Below are 21,800 nucleotides of genomic sequence, written 5' to 3'. Positions count from 1 at the left end.
TTTTTTTTTGTGCTACCTAACACATAGGTAGCGCAAAAAAAAAAAAACTATGTAGTAGGTAACACATAGGGGGTTTTTTTTTTGTGCTACCTAACACATAGGTAGCACAAAAAAAAAAAAACCCTATGTGCTACCTACTACATAGGGGTTTTTTTTTTGTGCTACCTAACACATAGGTAGCACAAAAAAAAAAAAACTATGTAGTAGGTATGTAGTAGCTACTACAATTTTGTGTACCTTATTGTAAAGTGTTACCCAGGTTTTAAATGAACAAACACGTATTAAACATAGATAGCAAATAATATGGATGTAGCATCCGGGCTGACCTCAGTTATTCACACGGCATCCAATAATCCTGGTTTGTGCGCGTCGCCATCTTGTGAGATTTTTACTCCGCCTCACTCCTCTTGCCGAAAAGGGGAATCAACGTCACGTCGGGGGGAGGGAGATAGCTGATGTATACCTCCGAGGCAAAGTGAGGGACAACGGGCGGAGAGCTGTCAATCAAGAGATCGCGCCAATACATTTTAACCTCCAAAGGAATAAAAACTAGCGTGGAACAAAAAAATTCACCCCCCTCAGTGTTGTAATGGAGATATGACCTAAACATACAGACTAAAATGGTTTTGTGGCCCAGGCTGTAAATAGGTTTAATAAGACTTTGAAAACGGCCTATCTAACAAGTGAGTCAAAGAAAAACTGCTCGTCTTGGCGCCACTCCCAGTGGCACTTTCTGGTTACTACAGTTGTAGGTCACTTCCTTATTGGATGCCGGTAAAAATCGCTGAGGTTGGGGCTTGGTATTAAAGCAAGTATTTGAATATTCCATCGCACTGCTATCCCTCCATCTAGAAATAATACATTACTATATCATAACCCAAATAATATGTCATTAGAATACCTGCAGTCTGCACATGAATAGCTGGTATTATAATGATTTTGATCCAAAGATAGGAGGTACAATGTGGACATTGTTTTACTCGCATTTGGTTTGACGCAGGTTCTCACACTAAATCATATATATATAAAAAAAAAAAACCTCCTCGTTCTTAAATGCAAATGTTTCGTGCAAAGGGGTGGAACGGAGAAGCTGGCAGTCTCTTATTTCATTGAAACATCAGAGCAGAGTCAACTGGTGTCATGATGAATGACAGTGGAGTAATGTCGCCTAATATTTGAACTGAAGTAGGATTTCAACCATAAGCTGGAACAAGCTGGACTGACACTATGGGTATAATACTAAATGTCATCATCTTCTCAATGACAGGTAATTGCAATTCTTTAGTTTGTGTTTTTCTTTGATAAGTATAAAACGTACAAAAATCAGTTTGACAGCGTTACAATGAAATTACTTAACATTTTTCATTGCATTTTTTTTTACAGTTACTGTGAGTTTGTCTGTGAATGGAAACAGTACACCATGTAAGTGCAATGAGGATATAATGCAGTATACAACCATTGAATTATAACAACATATGCTACTGTTGATACTACCTGTACAGTACATTTGTTATGGTATTATGATTAATTTAGCATACAAGTATCACATTTTAGATGCTTGTACTTTTCCATTTTCTGCTACTTTATACCTCTATTCCAGTACATGTATTATCAGCTTGAGTTGCAAGTTACTTTTTTCCAATGAGATTTAAGGTTACACATATGATCAGTTTAAGCCTTTTTAAAACTGCTTGTAGTTAACTGTTGTAGTTAACTGATCAGTTCAAATTTGCACCCGCAGCATTAAAGTTAAAGTGCCTAAGATTTCAGGCCTTGTTGTTTTGGCGACAGCAAGTGTGGTTGAATTCTACAGCTAAAAATGTAAGCAGCTACTGACCATTGTCAAGAATACAGTGGAGCCAAATAAACCTGCGAGGTATGTGTATGAAGTTGCAATTGGAATCCAGTGGGGCTATGGCGGACTCTGCCACTAATGGCTTAAAGGCCCAAATATAGAATGGCAGTAACAAAATGTAATATACACCGATTGTCTTTTGAAGAAATGATAAGGGAAAAGAGCTATAACAGTGATTGGATACAGCAGCTGTGGTGGGACAAAGAAAGTGAAAACAGAGAGGGGGTGATGGAGTTAGACAAGCTTACTGCAAACATATAAAAGCATGTGGGTGTGTTTTTTTGTGTGTGCAAAGTGATTTTAAATTACAACTCTCATCACATTTCTGACCTCCTGCCTTTTAACCCTTGCACAGACAGAGACAAAGGCCTTCCTCCAAAAGCAGGTGACTTTATCACTTTGATCACTCATAACATCCAGCTACATTTCAGTGAGACACGCTGAATGAATGAATGCTCAGAACAGCGCAACCCTGGCTGGTGGCATTTCGTCTTTAGCAGATTCTACGGTTGTCTCTTGGTTTGCAGGTGTGATCGGTGGTGCGGTAGGCGGAGTGGCAGTGTTACTGATACTTGTGGTTGTACTTATACTGTTCAGACACAGGATAAAAGGTGAGTGAATTTGGACGAAATAAAAATACATAGTCTGTCTAGGTAATACATCTTAAAACTTTTCAAATGGAAATGGAAACCCTTAAAGGCCTACTTCACCGGTTTGAATATGAAGGTGTATTGAATTCTGAGATCCTATGTAGTATAAATGTGCAAAAAAAAATTAAAATCGGTTCATCCTAGCCTGAGAAAAGGCAGAAAGAGTGTTTTTTTTAACCCTATATTTCTCTTTCTCGTGACATCACAGAAAGAGAAATATAGGGTTAAAAAAAACGTACTTTGTAAATATTACTGTGATGTCACAGTAAAAGACATCACAGTAATATTTACAAAGTAAGTTTTTTTTAACCCTATATTTCTCTTTCTGTGATGTCACGAGAAAGAGAAATATAGGGTTAAAAAAAACACTCTTTCTGCCTTTTCTCAGACTAGGATGAACCGATTTCAATTTTTTTCGCACATTTATACTACATAGGATCTCAGAATTCTATACACCTTCATATTCAAACCGGTGAAGTAGGCCTTTAACTCTGACTGTGTCATGTAATGCAATCAGATACAAATACCTGGTTGTTCCTGGCTATTCAAATGTTTTTTTTCAGCATGTTGTGCTGCCAGGCAATCATCAGAGCAGAAGATGCACGATGGAGATAATGCAGAGGTATTTGTGTTTGTGTGTGTGTGTTTGTGTGTGTGTGTGTGTGTGTGTGCGCGCGCGTGTGTGTGACCTATATGTGTGTGTGTGTCTGTGAATACGATTTTGCATAGGCCTACAACAGCTGCATTCATCTTTCAACACCGCTCCCATTCTCCTCTGCAGGCAAATCATGGAGATCACCACTACGAGGACATACACGCGCTAAATCATCAGGCGAGCTCGGGAAACGCAGTGCCGTCCGTCTATGAAAACGTCAACCTTCCCGCAGACTCGCTCCACTATGCCAGCGTGGAATTCGCAAAGGACTCGACGGATGGGAGAGGACTTCCTGACACAAACAACAAAAATGGTTCCTCTGCCCGGGACCACTCATCTATTAGTAGGACTGAGGGAGCCACCCATCCAGAGCAGACTCTCTATTCTACAGTGACAAAGCCTGGGGAACCATGAGATAGACAGACCTTCACCTATTGATGTTAACTGTGCAGTTGCTTGTGAACGTTTTCCACACTCCCAAAATGCTGAAAAAGTCATTTGGCAAATGTTGAGTGATGGAACCCTATCATTTGGCACAATGAAAAGTTAGTTAGTGTCTACTGATTGATTGATTACATATTATTTCAAAGCCTGTGACGAAATGCATGTATGTTGTGAGTTTTATGAATAAACACAGGAACGCCGTGTCATTCAGCATGTTTTGCTCTGCAGCGCCCTCTTCTTGTGCAACTGGTGAAAGGCAGCAACTTGGCGAGGGCCCACACACACACACACACACACACACACACACACACACACACACACACACACACACACACACACACACACACACACACACACACACACACACACACACACACACACACACACACACACACACACAGTCCTCACTTTCAAAAATTGTCCCAACTCTGATGGTTAAAAGATTAGTCCTCACATAGCTACATTTACAAGCAAACACAAACACACACAGCCTCTCAGATGTAGGCTACGTTTTTGAAGTGCAAGTAAGAGTGTTTGAGATATTTAAACACAAAGTCTGAGCGTCATAAAGTTGATTAGTTGCAAAGATTTGAGATACGAGTAAGAGTAATAGGCGGTGTTTGAAGTCAACCCAGACAGTGAGAGTGGTTACACGTAACATTAATTTCTATATGAATCTAAAGATACTTTGTATTCCCCCTATTCCAAAGTGCGAGTCCAAAAACCGTATTGTAAAAATTATGACATGTCTGTGTGTAGACTAACGGACGGCCCAGCTGACCAATAGCAGATTAAAGTGACGGTTGAGGCGGAGCCACAATCTCCAGCGGAGGCTGGGTGTCGCCTGACCGGATGATGACAGAAGTTTTCGGACTTTTCTATTGCAATCATCTGATGACTTCGCCAGTGCATTAAACGCTGTCGGGACGTTTGACTACAAACTCACTTGTTTTCTAATGAAATACAGACTAACAGAAACCGCGACAGACTGCTGTTCCATCTAGGAACTTTTGTGCTGGAGGAGCTATCCTTTGCCTGTTATATTTGACCGGGGAGGAGAGAGGGATAGAGCCCGCTGGGCTGACCGAGGCGCCACTATGGGAAACAAGGGAATGGAAGATCTGATTCCCCTCATCAACAAGCTCCAGGACGCCTTCAGCACCATAGGCCAATCCTGCAACTTGGACCTGCCGCAGATAGCGGTGGTCGGCGGCCAGAGCGCAGGAAAGAGCTCCGTGTTGGAAAATTTCGTCGGGAGGTTGTACCATTTATATGTAGCATTGGAGTGATCTGACATTGTTAATATAGATGATTTTCTTTTTTGCCTGTAGTTTTTGCTGTGTTTCTAAGACAAACTGCACCGAGTTTATCCCATCCGTAAAAACTGCCAACTAAGCACGCTCTGTGTCTTGGTGCCTACCAGTTTCTAACGTTTTTTTTTCTTCCAACGGACTCTTTCCATTGTAGAACTGCGCTATTCACGATGCACAATTACGCATTTTATACAAGTAAAAACAGCTGTTAGTTGTTGGTGTGGGAAATGGTTTAAACGTGACAAGTCTAAACCTCCTCATCCTAAAATTGAATTTCCTTGTAGCATGAATACTGATCACTGTAGTCTCTGCTTTGTATGAAGCATATTGTGTCAAACATTTACAAAGGCTGTGTTTCCTTAAGACTGACTGTGCAGGTTGTAAATCCATATTTATAGGTGTCACATTGCTTAGGTCGGGTCAATGTTTTACTTTCAAGGGTAAGGTACACAGAGGTTGTTTGCAGGTTTAATCGGGTCATTTTCAGATAGAGGAGTTATTGGAGTGTTACACTGACAGCTCAAATAAAAATGCACAGAGTCTGCGCTCTCAGCATGCAAGCACTGCTGACTCTCTTTGTGCGGTTGTTGAATGATTTTGAAGGTATTTGAATGAGCAGTTGTGGACCAACTTGAACAACAAATAGACCTAGGCTAACTGTTACATTAGCTGAGGTGTCTCTCTGCTCTGCTAATTTGCAGTTAAAACACAGAAACAAAAGTCTTGGGAGAAAATCTATTGCTGAGGAAAGGGAAGAGGGAAAGACATGGCTGTGCTGCTGTCGTAGAGGCCTAATCTAGGGAGGAAGCATTTATCTCCAAACGAAGGTGCCCAGAAAAGGGAATTTTTTACTCTTCTAAATCTCAGAATGATTTCACTTGTTCTCCAACAGACAGGGAATGTAGATTAGACAGCCACGTCCCCTCTTTTTTCCTGTTGCCTTTTGTCTCTGAGTTCCAAGCAGTGGCTTGGGGAGACAGTGGGGGCATTGATGTGTATTTTCTGGGTTCATTAGTGATGTCACCAGCTGCGCTGTCATGTGTATATGACACACTGGGTACCAGATACCCACAGAAGGATAGGCTACTTAGATGTTTGTCAGTTAGCCTGCTGGAAAAAAAACATGAATTGGTTTTTAATTAGGTGGAGTAGGTGTTAGTCAGTCAGTGCTGCAAATAACAGCTATTGTAACAATGGATCAGTCTATCGACTGTTTTCCACTTCATCGTGGGGCTAAGGAGCTTCTAATGAAGTATGAAATGATCAATGAGATAGAAATAAAAGAAAGACAAAAAACATTGTTCATCTTCATTAATTCGAGGTTTTGGGATTTTGGCGTAATATTTATATGTTTGTTTATCAAATTTCGGATTCTTTATACCTCAAGCATAACGATAGAAATCAGAGAGTCAAAAGACAGACAGGAGGGCAAAATATTTGCAGTTAATGTTTTTGTCCATATTGATTAAGCTGTTCATTCTTTTTTGATGAATTGACTTAAGTGATGTTGAATTAAAATACATTTCTTACTTTGTCCAACAGTCCTAACCTGGAAATGTATTCGCTTTTCAATTAACAAAAATTCATTACATTTTGAACAAATACAGTACTGAAAAGATGTTTCAGATTATATTTTTTATAAATAGATTACAGGTTTTTGCCTAATGCTGACAAATCCTATTCCTGACATCCAGTCTAAATGTCCAAATTATGGAGCGATTGTGTAGTTGGACTTGACTCTCAGACCAGGCTCCTTAGTTGTCCTCGTCCTCCTGCCGCTCTCTCTTGTCCTCTTCCCCTGACTCTTACTGCCTCACAAAAAAGATGAGCTCACCTGAGGTCTATTTGTAGAGCTAAGGCTTAGACTGATTGGTATTCAATTAGCTTTATTTTTTATTTTTCATGTGTGTGAGTCTGTGTGCTTTTCCAAGTTTGGTTGTGTTTTGTATTTTAAATAGATGTGTCTTCCCAATGATTGCAGGAGATTTCATTTTTGTGTCTTATGTAAAAACCTGTGTGTAGTGATTTGCAAGAAGTGTGTTGCAGAATTTCAAACACAGTGCAGAGCATATATTGTGTTTGTAGGGTTGGTGCTTGTGTTTAGAGGTTGTGATGCTTTGGGCCTAGCAACCACTTTTAGTGTGTAAGCATTAGGCAAAAACTGTAATGATACATATCACAGAGTCAATTGATCAACTGTCTTGTTGGTGACGGCTATTCATTTCGTGCTTTCATAAGTGACAGGAAGAGACGAGGAAAGAGGATGGTTATCGCTGTTGTGTAACATCCTGACTGCTCTGTCAGCAGTGGACAACAGGCACAGGCACAGGGTGTGTGTGTGTGTGTGTGTGTGTGTGTGTGGCCTGCGTACCTTATGCTGAAACTCAGCTCAGTTGTTGCTGATGACCTGGCCAGGGAAGCACATACATAGACAGACATAAACAGACATATTCTAATAGCCTGGAGACACTTGCAGTCAGTGACCTGGACATGATCGACATTCTATTGAACAAGAGTTTTTCCATTGTGATGTAACAAGAGGGGGAAACAGAGGGACGTGTTTCTTTCTCATTGCACTATTTATAATGAATAGGGTTGTAAGTCAGTCTCATCTGCATCAATAATGCACACATGTACACGCGCGCAGGCACTAGGGATCAATTTAGGAGCTCACACTCTTATTTTTGTTAGAAGCTGCTGACACATATTCAGTATTTTGACAGCAGAAGGTTTGAAGCCAAGAGGGCCGTCGTGTTCCCCCTCACCTCCAGTGTGTATTTACACTCAACAAAAATATAAACGCAACACTTTTGTTTTTGTTCCCATTTTTCATGAGATGGACTTAAAGATCTAAAATTCATTCCAGATACACAATTGTACCATTTCTCTCAAACATTGTTCACAAATCTGTCTAAATGTGTGATAGTGAGCACTTCTGCTTTGCTGAGATAATCCATCCCACCTCACAGGTGTGCCACATCAAGATGCTGATCTGACATCATGATTAGTGCACAGTTGTGCCTTAGACTGTCCACAATAAAAGGCCACTCTGAAATGTGCATTTTTTTGCTTTATTGGGGGTCTGGGGACTCAGAACCAGTCAGTATCTGGTGTGACCACCATTTGCCTCATGCAGTGCAACACATCTTCTTCGCATAGAGTTTATCAGATTGTCAATTGTGGCCTGTGGAATGTTGGTCCACTCCTCTTCAATGGCTGTGCGAAGTTGCTGGAGACGGCTTATGGTGGAGAAATGAACATTCAATGCACGAGCAACAAATCTGGTTGACATTCCTGCTGTCAGCATGCCAATTGCACGCTCCCTCAATGCTTGTGGCATCTGTGGCATTTTGCTGTGAGACAAAACTGCACATTTCAGGGTGGCCTTTTATTGTGGACAGTCTAAGGCATACCTGTGCACTAATCATGATGTCAGATCAGCATCTTGATGTGGCACACCTGTGAGGTGGGATGGATTATCTCAGCAAAGCAGAAGTGTTCACTATCACACATTTAGACAGATTTGTGAACAATGTTTGAGAGAAATGGTACAATTGTGTATCTGGAATGAATTTTAGATCTTTAAGTCATTCATGAAAAATGGGAGCAAAAACAAAAGTGTTGCGTTTATATTTTTGTTGAGTGTATTTACCAGGAAAAAACATCATGTCGATGTATAACTGATCTGAGATTGATAGAATGAGTGTGTGTCTGAATTCTTACTTATTTATATTAATTGAGTTGTGAGTGAGTGTGTGTGTGTGTGTGTGCGTGTGTGTGTGTGTGTGTATGTGTGCGTGTGTGTGTGCGTGTGTGTGTGTGTGTGCGTTTGTGCGTGTATTCTAAACTTTATCTCTGTCTCTTTCTGTCAGGGACTTTTTGCCCAGAGGTTCTGGCATTGTCACCCGTCGCCCTCTGATCCTCCAGCTGGTTAACAATAAAGCAGGCAAGTTCCATGCATGAGTCCAATACAGATCAGGTGTGTCTGTAGCAAAAATTAATAGCCCCATCTCACAGGGATAGGGCTATTAAGATTGTCAATGTTATTAACAGCTTGTTATGCAACACTTTGCACATCAAATATCCAAAGGTTCCTACAGTGGCCCACTTTGTTCCATTGTCCACTTTCTCTTCTGTATCTTATCATATTTTTCCTCTATATATACAGGTGATACTCATATTATTAGAATATCATGGAAAATGAATTGGAATTGAGGCAAGAATTCATGCAAAAGGGGCCCAAACCAAGTACTGAGTACATATCGATGATTATACTTTATATAGGGCCGACATTTCTGTATTTAAAATCCCCTTTTTATTGATTTTTATGTAATATTAAAATGTTCAGAGATTGTGAATGTGGGGTTTTCATAAGCTGTAAGCCTTAACAAATACAATTATAACAAAGGAAGGCTTGAAATATCTTACTTTGCATGTCTAAGTCTGTCATTGTCTCCACTCAGAGTACGCAGAGTTCCTGCACTGTAAAGGGCGCAAGTTTGTGGACTTTGACGAGGTCCGTCTGGAGATTGAAGCCGAGACCGAACGGATCACTGGGTCCAACAAGGGCATCTCCCCCATCCCCATCAACCTGCGTGTCTACTCCCCAAATGGTAACACACACAAAAAATACTAACTCTGCCTTCCAATACCCATACTTCCATACTATGTAGTATGCCAGAAAAAGATTTAGGATGTCCCAATACATGCACGTCAATTGCAGTATGCTGAAAATACACAAATGCCCCCAATAACTCCAATAGCATTTTGGAGTATTAACTCTATCATGCCCACGGGAGCGCCGGCGCTCCGACATACAATATATTCTTTAGAGCGTCATATCTCCTTGACGGTTTCAGATAAAGACATGCTGTTTTTTAAGCTAACAATTAGACAAACATCTCTAAAAAGCAAGCCAAAAAGGACCTGTGTGAGAAGACTATTTACCCAATGATTTAACCTCGTAACTTTCGTTTTTTGTAACGCGGTATAACCGGTGGAATGCACAGAGTATGCACTAAGTAGCAAGAGGCAGAGTTACGTCTCCCTCACTGTCTTGCAGTAAACAAATGATTTATAGATTTATCTTCAGTCGCCATCTTAGCTAGTGACGTCTAGTACTTTATACACTCCTATTGGCTACATTAAATGACATCACAGCTTTAGTAGGCTGACCAATCAGAGTGAATCAATGTCCGCTCGCGCTGAGTTTGACAACCGGAGTTTGACAGTCAGAGAGAGAGGGAAAAAAAGCCAACAACCAAATAACGATAAAGAGAAAAGGCAAAACGTAAATTCACAAGAGAGGAGGTATATGAGTATCTTTTTGACAAGGATGCCGGTGAGGACATTGAGGACTCGGCCCCGGTGTCCTGCTGCTCCGAAGATGAGCGGCAGTTTGGAGACGGGATTGATCCTCTTCAGGATAACAAGTAAGTAGCTTAGCTAGCATAATCTTTTATGAAAGCATCAACATTGTGAAGGACTACAACCTTTCTATAACAAAAGACGTCTCTCGCTTTGTTTGTGTGTGTGTGTGTGTGTGTGTGAGAGAGAGAGAGAGAGAGAGAGAGAGAGATGGAGAGAGATGGAGAGAGATAGAGGCGCGCGGGGGGGTGGTGGGGGCGGGAGAGGGGGGTGTAACGTTAACGGTGCCCAGAGCCAAAACAGACAATAACCAGCTTTATAAATCATGGATCTTCTGGTCGTCACAAGCTTATTTTCACTCCAAATCACTGTGTGTTTTGGCAAGTTTATCCGCGCAGATAAGACGGCACAACAGCGAGAAAATACGTTAATTTTAGAAGACTGAACAGTGAGATCCATATAGGCTAATAATGGATAATAATGGGATGTGATTGTGGAAGAAGTAGCTTTGCGTGTAAGAGCAGCTGGGAGAGTGATAATCGTAGCCTTATCTACCTGGCAAATAAACTTGATGTTTGGGGGTGTGGCAGTGACGTGTGCTCGCTGAGTGCGGGTGGATGATCATCGCACTGGCACTGAGATGGGATGCGCAGCAAGGTGTCTTTTACGGGGTGGCTCTTGGTCAGGTTCAGAAACAGAATTATAACCATAAAAATCATAAAAACTCTTATTGTAAAAACACTTAGCCTAAGTTTTTTACGTTCATGTCAGAAAACCTATCATGACAAATAAAACACTATTGGGAAAAGTCATCGATTTGGAGACAGGATTTTTATAAGAACAGAGATACATTCATTTGAATAGTGGAGCAAGGTAAAAATGACCTAATTTCAGTTCTAAATATACAGGCTACAGAGTTTTAGTATGGAAATGTGTTATTGGATTACAGATAGCATATACTGTTTTTACTCCAACAACACAGACCTAGTAAGTACAAAAATCACTGTGTTTTATTTGCCTAGATTGATTATATTTTTAGATGTTGATTGGTTCATTCTCTTATGTTACAGGGAGGAAGCAGACCCTGCAGCTTCTGTCAATCCACCACAGCCTGAGGCCCTCCACTGCAGTCAGTGGTTCAGCTCAGTAGGCCTACTACAGCAGGTAGGAGACGGATGGGTCGTGGACCTGGTCGTCATTGTTGACAAACTGCCACGACGAATACCACAGCTAATCTGTATACACAAGATTGTATATACTGTTGTGTATATAGTTTGTACAAGATTTTTAAATTGATTGATTGAATGATTGATTTGATTATTTACCATGTATATATTTTTTACAGATTTAGTTCATATTTTCCATCATATTGTTCATAATGTTCATATTTTCCATTATATTGTTCATAATATTCATATTGTTCATATTTTCAACCATATTGTTCAAAGAATACTCTGTTTATTATGTGAAATTTAATTAAAACTCTGTTTTACCTGACACTGGGTCTTGCTTCTGCTGTTGACACATCTTACCACTTCTAGTGGAAAAAACGCCTGTATACACTGCCCAAAAGAATGAGCATAACTCCTGAACTGAAGAAGCTAGAAACCTCTGGTAACTTCTGGCAGAACACAAACTTGTGTGTGCAACTTTTTAGATTCAGATTTTCTTTCGTTTTAATGGTTTACTTTTTTTTTAAATGAAATATGTCAAAATTGAAGTTACGATTTTCATTTGTTTTAGCTTTTTGGACCAATATTCCATATTAGAATGCATAAAAGTGTTTATTGTGTTACATATACAATTACCTGAGGTTGTGCTGATTCATTTGGATGTTAAAACATAATGCTGGTGTAAAAAATAAGATTTTTATCAAGTAAAATACAAAAATATAGAAAAACGGATTGTTAGAATGGTGGGTCTCAGAGGGTTAATCTTTATTCTTGACATTTCTCGACATAATGAAAAAACAATCTTCCTTAACTAATTTTTTTTCTCTCCTGTGGCCCTAAAACTCTTCTGTACTTTAGTGTAGTAAAAAGAAAAAGTAGGCTATGTGATTTGGAACGCAGGGTGACTCTGCCTTCTAGCTGCAAGTTTATCAACCTTCAGTTTGAGTGATGTCTTTCTCCCGGCTTTTCCTTCTCTCAGTGCTGAATCTGACCCTGATCGACCTCCCGGGGATGACTAAGGTGGCGGTGGGGGACCAGCCCGTAGACATCGAGCACCAGATCAGGGACATGCTCATGCAGTTCATCACCAAGGAGAGCTGCCTGATCCTGGCTGTCACCCCCGCCAACACTGACCTGGCCAACTCAGACGCCCTGAAGATAGCCAAGGAGGTGGACCCTCAGGGTAAGGGGGGAAAAGTCCCTGGGGGGGTTAAACATGCTTAGGCCTGTCGCGATATGCAATAAATCAATTAATTGCGCGATAAATTAAAATGAGCGATAATTTTTTGCCAGCTGCGATAATTTGCTTGTTTGTTTCCCTTGTGTCTCTAAGACACTGGATATCAAACGTTTTTACTCCGGTGTATCTGCCCTCTCGCCGGGATTGGTGTATTTTTTGCCCCAACTGAATTCTTCAAGGCAGCGCGCAGGGTTAGGGCATTCGGTGATGGTTAATGGTGCCTTTCCTGCAGCGCTGCCTTTAAGGCCGAGTTGAGGGCACAACGAGTAAACCACCTTGTCACGTGTCAGTCACTTTTTGCATGGTCTCTGTGTGGGAGGCGGAGCCCTGGCGTTACATAGAGTGCAGCATGAGAGCCCCGTGAGGAGGAGAGCAACAAAACAAATATGTGGAGGAATAAAAAGTTGGTGTCTAATCGGCTTCAAACCCAACGGCCGGGGCGAACCAACTAACCTGAGCGAGCCGACATGTCGCATTTGTTTAAAAACAATAGCCTTGTTTGAGTAGGAGCCGTCTTGCTCAGACCTGCGCAATTATGATGCGCTTGCTGAGAGCACAGCATTTTCTAAAGGTGAGAACACACCAAACGCGTTGGGTGTGGTGGCGGCGTTGAAAAATCCTATTTTTGCATAGGGAACCATTGATTTAGGCGCCGTTGGCCGCGGCAAAGCGGCGTTACCAAAGCGTCACCGCACCACCAAAGCGTCAACGCCCGAGATGAAAAAATTGAACTTTCAACGCTCCAGCGCGTGACGTTTAGCCGCGTTGGCCAATCAGCTGTGAGCTTGACCCGACGTCACAGGACGGTGGGAGCCGAGGACCGGAGGACAACACAGAGGCAACACCGAGTAGGAAATGTATTTACGGCTGGCTGCCTGGTGCTGTATGAAGCCGTTCGGGGTTACAAGACGTGGGGAAAGTGAACCAGGAGAATGGGCTTCCTGGTTAATTCAGTGAATATGTGCGGCTGTGCATTAGCCAATAAACCAAGTTAGCGCCGGTCGGATAGCATTAGTTAACTCACCCGGTTGTGTGCGGCCACCACCTCCATATAATGAAGCCAAATAACGGCTAATGAACCCAAACATAACTGCTAAAGTCCGGGGAACTTTCACAACGAGTACAGCGAAGCACCGGTGTTTATGCCTATATCTACGCCAGCCACGGTCCCGTCACAGCCAGGTAGGGTAAGCTACTTGCCTTTATTTTCTACTGCCCTGCGCACAATGCTGCTGTAAATGTGTTTGGTATGGTGCTGCCTTGCTGTTTGTGTTAATTTCCGAGTGGCGTGAATCTGCAATGCTGTTTTAAGGCTATTTGTTCCGTTCAGTTGCTGTTTATTTGTCTTTTGGCACAATTGTTGGCCGTGTTGTTGTTGTTTTTGTGTGGACATGAACGCTGTTGTGTCGGGTCGCGTCTGATCGCAGCCATGGTTGATTAGGGGAATAAATATATCGGGGGAGACTAGCTGGGCTAGCTGGGCGCGTTGAACCAACGTTGGGCGCGTTGAACCATTTTTTTACACAAAATGACCAAGCGCCAGATCAGGTGCGTTGAGCGCTTTGGCCACCGCACCTGTTCTCACCTTAATATCAACCAAACGCGCCAATACAACACATCTGAATCTTCACCTTAAACACAATCACCCGATGCAGTTTTCCCAGCTTGGGAAAAAAACAAATAGACTGAGTCAATTTTATTTATTGTTTTTGGTTGTTTTGTTAATTTATTCTGGATATTTTAAATGTCTTCCAGACGTCCAGTTCCAGTGTTCTTTAAAAATGAAAGTTTATTGATCTTCGAAAGGGTGTACTTGCATTATTATGCCATTATCATTATATTTGTTGAAAATGGTCTCAAAACGGCAATATTATCGCTTATCGCAATAATTTCTGGGGCAATTAATCGCACAGAAAAAATTGTTATCGTGACAGGCCTAAACATGCTCTCCACAAGGTCTAGTAGGGGTCCCCACCAGACCTCGAGCAAAGCATGCGTTGGTGTCTTTTATGTTAAAGCTGAATTTTTTTACTACTCTTTCTCTGGACTTTTCTCTAACTGTGACCATTTTCTGCTCTAATTTTGAAGAAGGCTAATTCTTGGCTGTATCTCTCAGCCATTACCACTCGTAAATATTAATACTTTGTTTCTATTAATCTCTGCGACAGTGCAGGAACCGGCCCTTCACAATAATTAACATTTTAATAACAGTATTAAGAGACTTCCTGGCAGCTTAGATGTATTGAATACGATACATTTGTATAGAAAATTTAAGTTTTACGTTTTTTTCTACATTATAATTTTGATCAATATTTGTTTAACCCTAAACTACCTAAACTAAACTAATGACATTCGCAGCAGCCTCAGCTGTAAATTGTGTTTAGTGCCCATATAAGAATGTTATGTTTTGTAAGTTATGTGCGTTAAACGGTAAATAAGATGGTGAACATTGTACCTGTTAACTTTAGCATTGTCATTAGCCCCTTTTACACAGCCAGTGAAAGCCGGGAATATGCCGGAATTTCGGCCCTCCGCCCTGCTGTTTAAATGCGACCGTTGCGGAACGAGGGAAGAAAGGTGCGAGAGATTGTTCCGGGAATTTTACTACCTCGGGGGTAGTAAGATTCCCGACACAATCAGTTCCGCCTCTCTGTTTAAATGCTCCAGCTTGTTGTTGCGGAACAGGGGGGCGTTTGACGTTCCATAGCCTACGTTCTAAACATGCAACCATGTTAGCAGTTGAAGGATGTGTGTTTAACATTAATCACGGCGGCCTGATGTCCCGTAAAAATCACCAAATAAAAGGAACGGCGTATAATCTAGCTGATCATAAGGTCCGTTGCTCAATCCAAACCCCCGCGCTTCATTTTGCAGAGTGTATGAGTCTATTTCTGCCCAGCAGAAGTTGTACAATGGGAAAGCTAGGCTAGGCTAAGTAAGGGATAAAGTATAGCGAACGGGTCACTTGCTAGAAATAAAGACCGACAAGCTGAAGCAGCTTGAAGGTCTTTATTTCTAGCAAGTGACCCATTCGCTATACTTTATCCTGCTTATTACATGGCTACTACAAAAAATAAAGCAATTCATTGAAGCAACATGTTGTTTTAACAGCCAAAAACAGTCCGCCACACGGTCGGAACTCACTCAGTAGCAACGGTTACTATGTCAAGCTGCGGCCAACCTAGAAGAGTTTAACAAAAAACAACCTGTTTCCCCAGCAACCCTGAGACCTTGTCTAATAACTGGAATTGTCATTGCAAACCCACTAGGTTCTTATGTAACTAAAACGTAGTTCAGTACGCCAGTAAATAGGAACGACCAAGGATACGACCTAGTAACGGGGGAATAGTCTGCTCGCCCCGCTAGACTGTCTGCTTCAGCTGACTGAAGGCTCCGGCTCAGCTGTTAGCCACAGAGCTACTGTTTTGCTAACACAACTCAAGACTCGCACACTCTACAAATAATAATTGTAATCGGCCAATATGTTTAACAAGAGCTCCATCTAGCTAACAAAGCATTATCCCCCAACATTAATTTGAAAAAAGTATGTTGAAAAAGTATTCCATTGTTTTCTGAAAGAGTAGTAGCCCTGTTTGTAGACGTCTATCCATCAAAACTATGACGTAGATCCTTAGCAACGGTCATTATACCCTTGACAGCGGTCTGTCTTGCTGGAAATAACAGACCTGTAGAATGCTGTGATTTACATAGGATTCTCAAAGTGCCATGTAATAAGCTAGGCTAAGCTAGGCGGCGACCGGATCGCCGCCGCTATTATTATCCTAAGTCTGAGCGTATATCCACACTTTATTTCTGCCTACAGTAACGTGACTTCACACTCTGTGTGTATGTGTATGTTTATGTCTGATTGGCAGATCTCTGCCCTCACAAAGAGACTCGCTCACAACCAACCTGTCACACACACAAACACACACACACACACACACACACACACACACACACACACACACACACACACACACACACACACACACACACACACACAAACACACACACACACACACACACACAGAGGTGAAGCGGATTGATTTTGTCAGTTTGGTTAACAGTCCCAGTGATGTTAGACTCAGCGCGTAGCGAGATCAACTGGCACATCGTGGGGACAGTAAAATACGGCCCTCTTACTGCAAGCTCCAGCACTTCTGCTCTCAATTCACCAGCCAGTGTTGTTGTTGTAAAGCAGCTGACCGGCGCGGCGCTAAATGTTTACGTCACACCTGACGCTGTTTACAAGCACCTCTTTCATTCTGGAGCGCTGTGTAAAAGGGGCTACTGATGCGCCAGCAGGCTGGCGTTGCATGGTTCTGTGTAAATAACACAGAAGCAAGCAAAGCCGGCATTTTGGAGTGATGTTGTTCCGTCAATATGCCGCAATCTCTGTGTAAAAGGGGCTATTGTGGGCATGTTAGCTACTGATGATTTGCAATTAGCTAAAAGCACCGCTTTAAGTACAGCCTCTCAAAAATCTGCTGGAAAATAACCAAATATTACAACATAATCTTGAGAACTTTGTTTTCAGGGCTGCGGACCATTGGTGTGATTACAAAGCTGGACCTGATGGACGAGGGGACAGATGCACGAGACATCCTGGAAAACAAACTACTGCCACTTCGCAGAGGTGAGACCAGAACACCAGTTAACTCATTTATTGTTACTTAGAAGTCTCCATCTTAGCAATGCTCTACTTTCGCAAGTGAAACTATTTGGATTTGGGTCAGGCGCCAATAACATTCCAAAGTTCGGCTGTAAAAAATGATTTGTATGCCTTTGCCTGTATTTTTCTTCAGGGTACATCGGGGTGGTGAACCGCAGTCAAAAGGACATCGATGGAAAGAAAGATATCCGCGTGGCTTTGGCTGCTGAGAGGAAGTTCTTTCTGTCCCACCCCTCATACAGACACATTGCAGAACGCATGGGCACATCACACCTGCAGAAGACCCTCAATCAGGTGAGACACACACACACACACACACACACACACACACACACACACACACACACACACACACACACACACACACACACACACACACACACACACACACACACAGACGCACACAGGATGTATGTCTACTACATTTATCTTATGTCAAGTTTCATTAGAAATATTTTCTCTGGTATGTTTTCACTTGTTTTAACCTAAAATCCAGCACCAGAAAAGATACTAGAATAATAGAATAATAATCTTTTTTAAATGTATTCAGTGTTTCCCGCAGGATTTTTTTCAGCAGCGGTGCTCTGGTCCCCGAACCCTCTAGGAGGGTCCGGGGGCATGCCCCCCCGGCCAACTTTTTTTTGTACCCTGTACATTGGAATCCATGAATCTGGTGCATTTTGAGAGGAGAATATGCACTTAAATCCTATTCACACAGTCCTGTGTATTACTGTAGATAGGATTATTGGTGCTGTAACTTTGCCTTTTGTGTCTTCATTTACCGATTTTGACATTTTTGTATATAAATTAATATTTAAACAAAAAATGCCACAACTCAAAAATTATTTTGCACAATTTATTATATATATATTTACAGATTTTTGCCTAATGCTTAAACACTAAAAGTGGTTGCTATGCCCAAAGCATCACAACCTCTGACTTTTGTAACCATGCCCTAAACAAAAGCACCAACCCTACAAACACAATAAGTGCTTTGCACTGTGTTTGAAATTCTCCAACACACTTCTTTCAAAACACTACACACTGTTTTTTACATAAGACACATTGTTCAAAAATTTAATCTCCTGCAATCATGGGCAAAACACCTCTCAGGATCTACCACTGCAACCTCTCTCTCTTGTTCTCCTTGCTTCTCTGTCACTTCTCTTTCCTCCCTTACTTGGTCTACCTGTATTTTCTGTAAGCTCCTCCATTGTCCCCGTCTGCCTTTCTTTTTCACCCAGCTTTTTAGACTCATCTGCAAATGTAATATATATTATTTAACTATGTATATATACATTGTGCACAGTGCATCCCTTAAGAGCTTGTACCAGCCTTTTAACCTCTGAGCCCTAAGCCATTTTTGAGATGTTTTGGTTCGCCTGGATTTATTCTCTTATTAAGATTGCATTCATCACCCCTATAATGCATAGCTGTCAAGCTATCATTTATTTGGGTCACAACCTGGACTATCAGAATATGTGTGCTGCAGTGATGTCGTTTGAATGTAGGAAATGATCAATTAGACAGTAAAAAAAGCAAAAAATATCTCACAATTATTTATTGATATGACACAAAAAGGCACATTGATTAAGCTTGTTATTGCTTAAAACTTAGGCCTATTCATGCTCTTTTAAAAAGTCCATAGGCTTTTTCCCTGCATTTATGCTAATGACCACATGCTTACAGGCGATTAGCATAAATCCCTAACTAAAATACGCGATGAAAACGGATTTTATATGGCAATAAAGAACAACATCGGACCTAACAGTTCCCGAAAATACCTAGGCTACAACCTCCTGACTGGATATAAGCTCCTGTAAAGGCTATGAGTGATCCAAAAAGAGCGACAAAACACACACACACACACACACACACACACACACACACACACACAATAGTCTACTAGAGGAAAAACGGCACGGAGGTTACGGTTTATAGCCTAGATAAAATAAAATAAAATTACGATAGGGCTCAGAGGGTTTTTAACACTGGAGGTCATGTAGCGACACATTTTAGCAACTTACTCTCTCTCTCTCTCTCTCTCTCTCTCTCTCTCTCTCTCTTTCTTTCTTTCTTCGCTCTTCCGCTTCACTCGCTGCTGGAATCAATGTAACTTTGCAACTGTGTAGGCTACTGCTGCTGAGTGAACGTGCGGGAAACACTGGTATTGTTACCTTTATATATATTTTTTTCCTTTTTCCAGCAACTTACCAACCATATCCGTGACACGTTGCCAGGGTTACGCAGTAAGCTGCAAAGCCAGCTGTTATCGCTGGAGAAAGAGGTGGAGGAGTACAAGAACTTCCGCCCTGATGACCCTGCTCGCAAGACCAAGGCCTTACTCCAGTCAGTGCACACACACACACACACACACACACACACACACACACACACACACACACACACACACACACACACACACACACACACACACACACACACACACACACACACACACACACACACACACGCGCGCATACACACACACACTACAAATATGCAGTCACACAAGTATACACTGTATCTGTAGACAGTATACTGTTTCCAATCTGCAGAATGGTGCAGCAGTTTGGCGTGGACTTTGAGAAGTGCATTGAAGGGTCTGGGGATCAGGTGGACACCTCCAACTTGTCTGGTGGAGCGAAGATCAACCGCATCTTTCATGAGCTCTTCCCCTTCGAGCTGGTGAAGGTGACCAGTCTTATGATTTCCTCAGGATTACTGATGCTATCATTATTTTATTCTTGATTCACATTGTCATTTATTTTGGGAAGGAATTGCACAGTTTTTTTTCTCATAATAACAGAAAAACCGACTGTGTTAAAGCCTTGTGTTTCTATGGGTAACAAGTTGCTCATGGTTAATTAGCTATTTACTGTATGTGCTCTGTCAGCGTTTTGTATTTACACTACTGATGTGGCAATCTTTATTGGTTCTGATGTCATAGTGTGTAGCTACGTACTGTATGTTGCCTAAGACTCTTCCTCTCCAATGGATATTTGTTCGTCCGTGTGTTAGTATATGCTCGGCAGTAAGACTTGGCCTCTTAGAACAGATAAGAACCAAGCACCGTGTGCACTGTGTCCTAGATGGAGTTTGATGAGAAGGAGCTGAGGAGAGAGATCAGTTATGCCATCAAGAACATCCACGGAGTCAGGCAAGTTGATGCAAACAACACATGACATGAAGAACACGTTTCCCTTCACTGTCTTTATGTCTGCCCTGTGTGTTCAGCTTTATAAGTCTTCCCTGGTCCTCAAGTGTCAAAGTCTGTCCTGTTCTTCATGTCTCTATTCAGTGTGCTGGCTCTTCTGTCCGTCCTTGTTTTTTTTCTTGTTAGGTCTTTATTTGCTCATTAGCCGTCTTCCACTCCACTTGTTCCCGTTCGTCTCCCATTTCTCCTTATTTGTACATTCTAACGTCTGTCCTCTCATGTCTTCATCTCCATCTGTGTGCCTGTCTCAAACTCTTCTCGTGTGTCCATCTACCACTCCTCCTCCCCCCGCTTGTCTGTCTCTTGTCTGTATGTCCTTCAGGACAGGCCTGTTCACCCCAGACCTGGCGTTTGAGGCCATAGTGAAAAAGCAGATCATAAAGCTGAAAGAGCCCTGTCTGAAATGCATCGACCTGGTCATCCAGGAGCTCATCAACACAGTCAGACAGTGCACTAATAAGGTATCACTGCATGGTCTCCTGCTCCGGCTGCCACAGCTCAACACACACACACCACAGAGACCAGACAACTTGAGAGCTGCCTGGCGCCAAACAGTTTAAAAAAGCAACTGTTTTAGTTTTTTTTTAACTATGTGCTTTTGAACAACATTTCAACGTCTTGGATTGAACTAACAAAGTGGATGAACTCAAAGGGAGGGTCCAGTTTTTACGCTACTGCTTATCAGTGGTTACATCTGAATGTCCTGCCTGTACTGCAGTGCACTGGTGTGTTGTGTCTGAGAGGCTGTGCGGTCAGAAACACAGTCATGTACAAGTTCATTACAAAACAAGCTGCAGGTCTGACGTGACAAGAGTACAGCTATGCTAGTGGCTTTGTGAGGCTCCACTCAGACACAGAGGTGCTTTGAGCTATATGCAAATACGTATGCAAATTTACGTATGTTAGCATCCTCCCAATGACAATGCTAAAATGAGATTTAACAGGTGTAATATTTGCAATCTTATTTTAACGTGTGAGCATGGCACTAAATACGAGTTGAAAAGTTGACCAGATGTTGGCGCCAGAGGAAATTAAAGGCATCACCAATTAGTGATCATTGTCTAGGAACCAAACATGTCTGAATGTATTAAATCTTGCAGCAATCCGTTCAATAGTTAAGATATTTCTATGTGGACCAAAGTGGACGACATACAGATGTTATCCTCCACGGAGCCATTCAGCTAGCATGGCTAAAAAGCTGTAGGCTGACTC

The 21,800-nt window shown here is 41.8% G+C and overlaps 2 protein-coding genes across 5 annotated transcripts in view; both read left to right on the top strand.

The window, feature by feature from the left end:
- The first annotated feature begins 1,237 nt into the window (after window positions 1-1,237).
- LOC307252350 (uncharacterized protein) lies at window positions 1,238-3,744 on the top strand. The gene is made up of 6 exons (XM_080029996.1): window positions 1,238-1,267; window positions 1,384-1,422; window positions 2,211-2,240; window positions 2,383-2,466; window positions 3,069-3,127; window positions 3,287-3,744. Exons 1-6 carry the CDS (start codon window positions 1,261-1,263, stop codon window positions 3,572-3,574), a joined length of 507 nt encoding a protein of 168 aa, XP_079886122.1. The 5' UTR covers window positions 1,238-1,260; the 3' UTR covers window positions 3,575-3,744.
- A 757-nt stretch (window positions 3,745-4,501) lies between these two features.
- The window catches only part of LOC307251667 (dynamin-2-like), a 30,795-nt gene continuing 13,496 nt past the window's right edge, over window positions 4,502-21,800 (top strand). For 3 of the 4 annotated variants that reach the window (XM_080029053.1, XM_080029052.1, XM_080029051.1), the window contains exons 1-10: window positions 4,502-4,862; window positions 8,790-8,863; window positions 9,381-9,530; window positions 12,436-12,639; window positions 17,237-17,335; window positions 17,505-17,665; window positions 19,578-19,720; window positions 19,930-20,065; window positions 20,464-20,531; window positions 20,911-21,049. In XM_080029053.1, the coding sequence (XP_079885179.1) occupies window positions 4,702-4,862; window positions 8,790-8,863; window positions 9,381-9,530; window positions 12,436-12,639; window positions 17,237-17,335; window positions 17,505-17,665; window positions 19,578-19,720; window positions 19,930-20,065; window positions 20,464-20,531; window positions 20,911-21,049 (1,335 nt within the window). In that variant the 5' untranslated portion in view covers window positions 4,502-4,701. The remainder of the gene's footprint in view (window positions 4,863-8,789; window positions 8,864-9,380; window positions 9,531-12,435; window positions 12,640-17,236; window positions 17,336-17,504; window positions 17,666-19,577; window positions 19,721-19,929; window positions 20,066-20,463; window positions 20,532-20,910; window positions 21,050-21,800) is intronic. The other variant, XM_080029054.1, reaches the window with a different exon arrangement.

This window comes from Ammodytes marinus, assembly GCF_949987685.1.
Source record: "Ammodytes marinus genome assembly, chromosome: 6".
Lineage (NCBI taxonomy): Eukaryota > Metazoa > Chordata > Actinopteri > Uranoscopiformes > Ammodytidae > Ammodytes > Ammodytes marinus.
The sequence above is the reverse complement of the archived record's forward strand: the minus strand, read 5'-3'. Positions and strand labels throughout refer to the sequence as shown.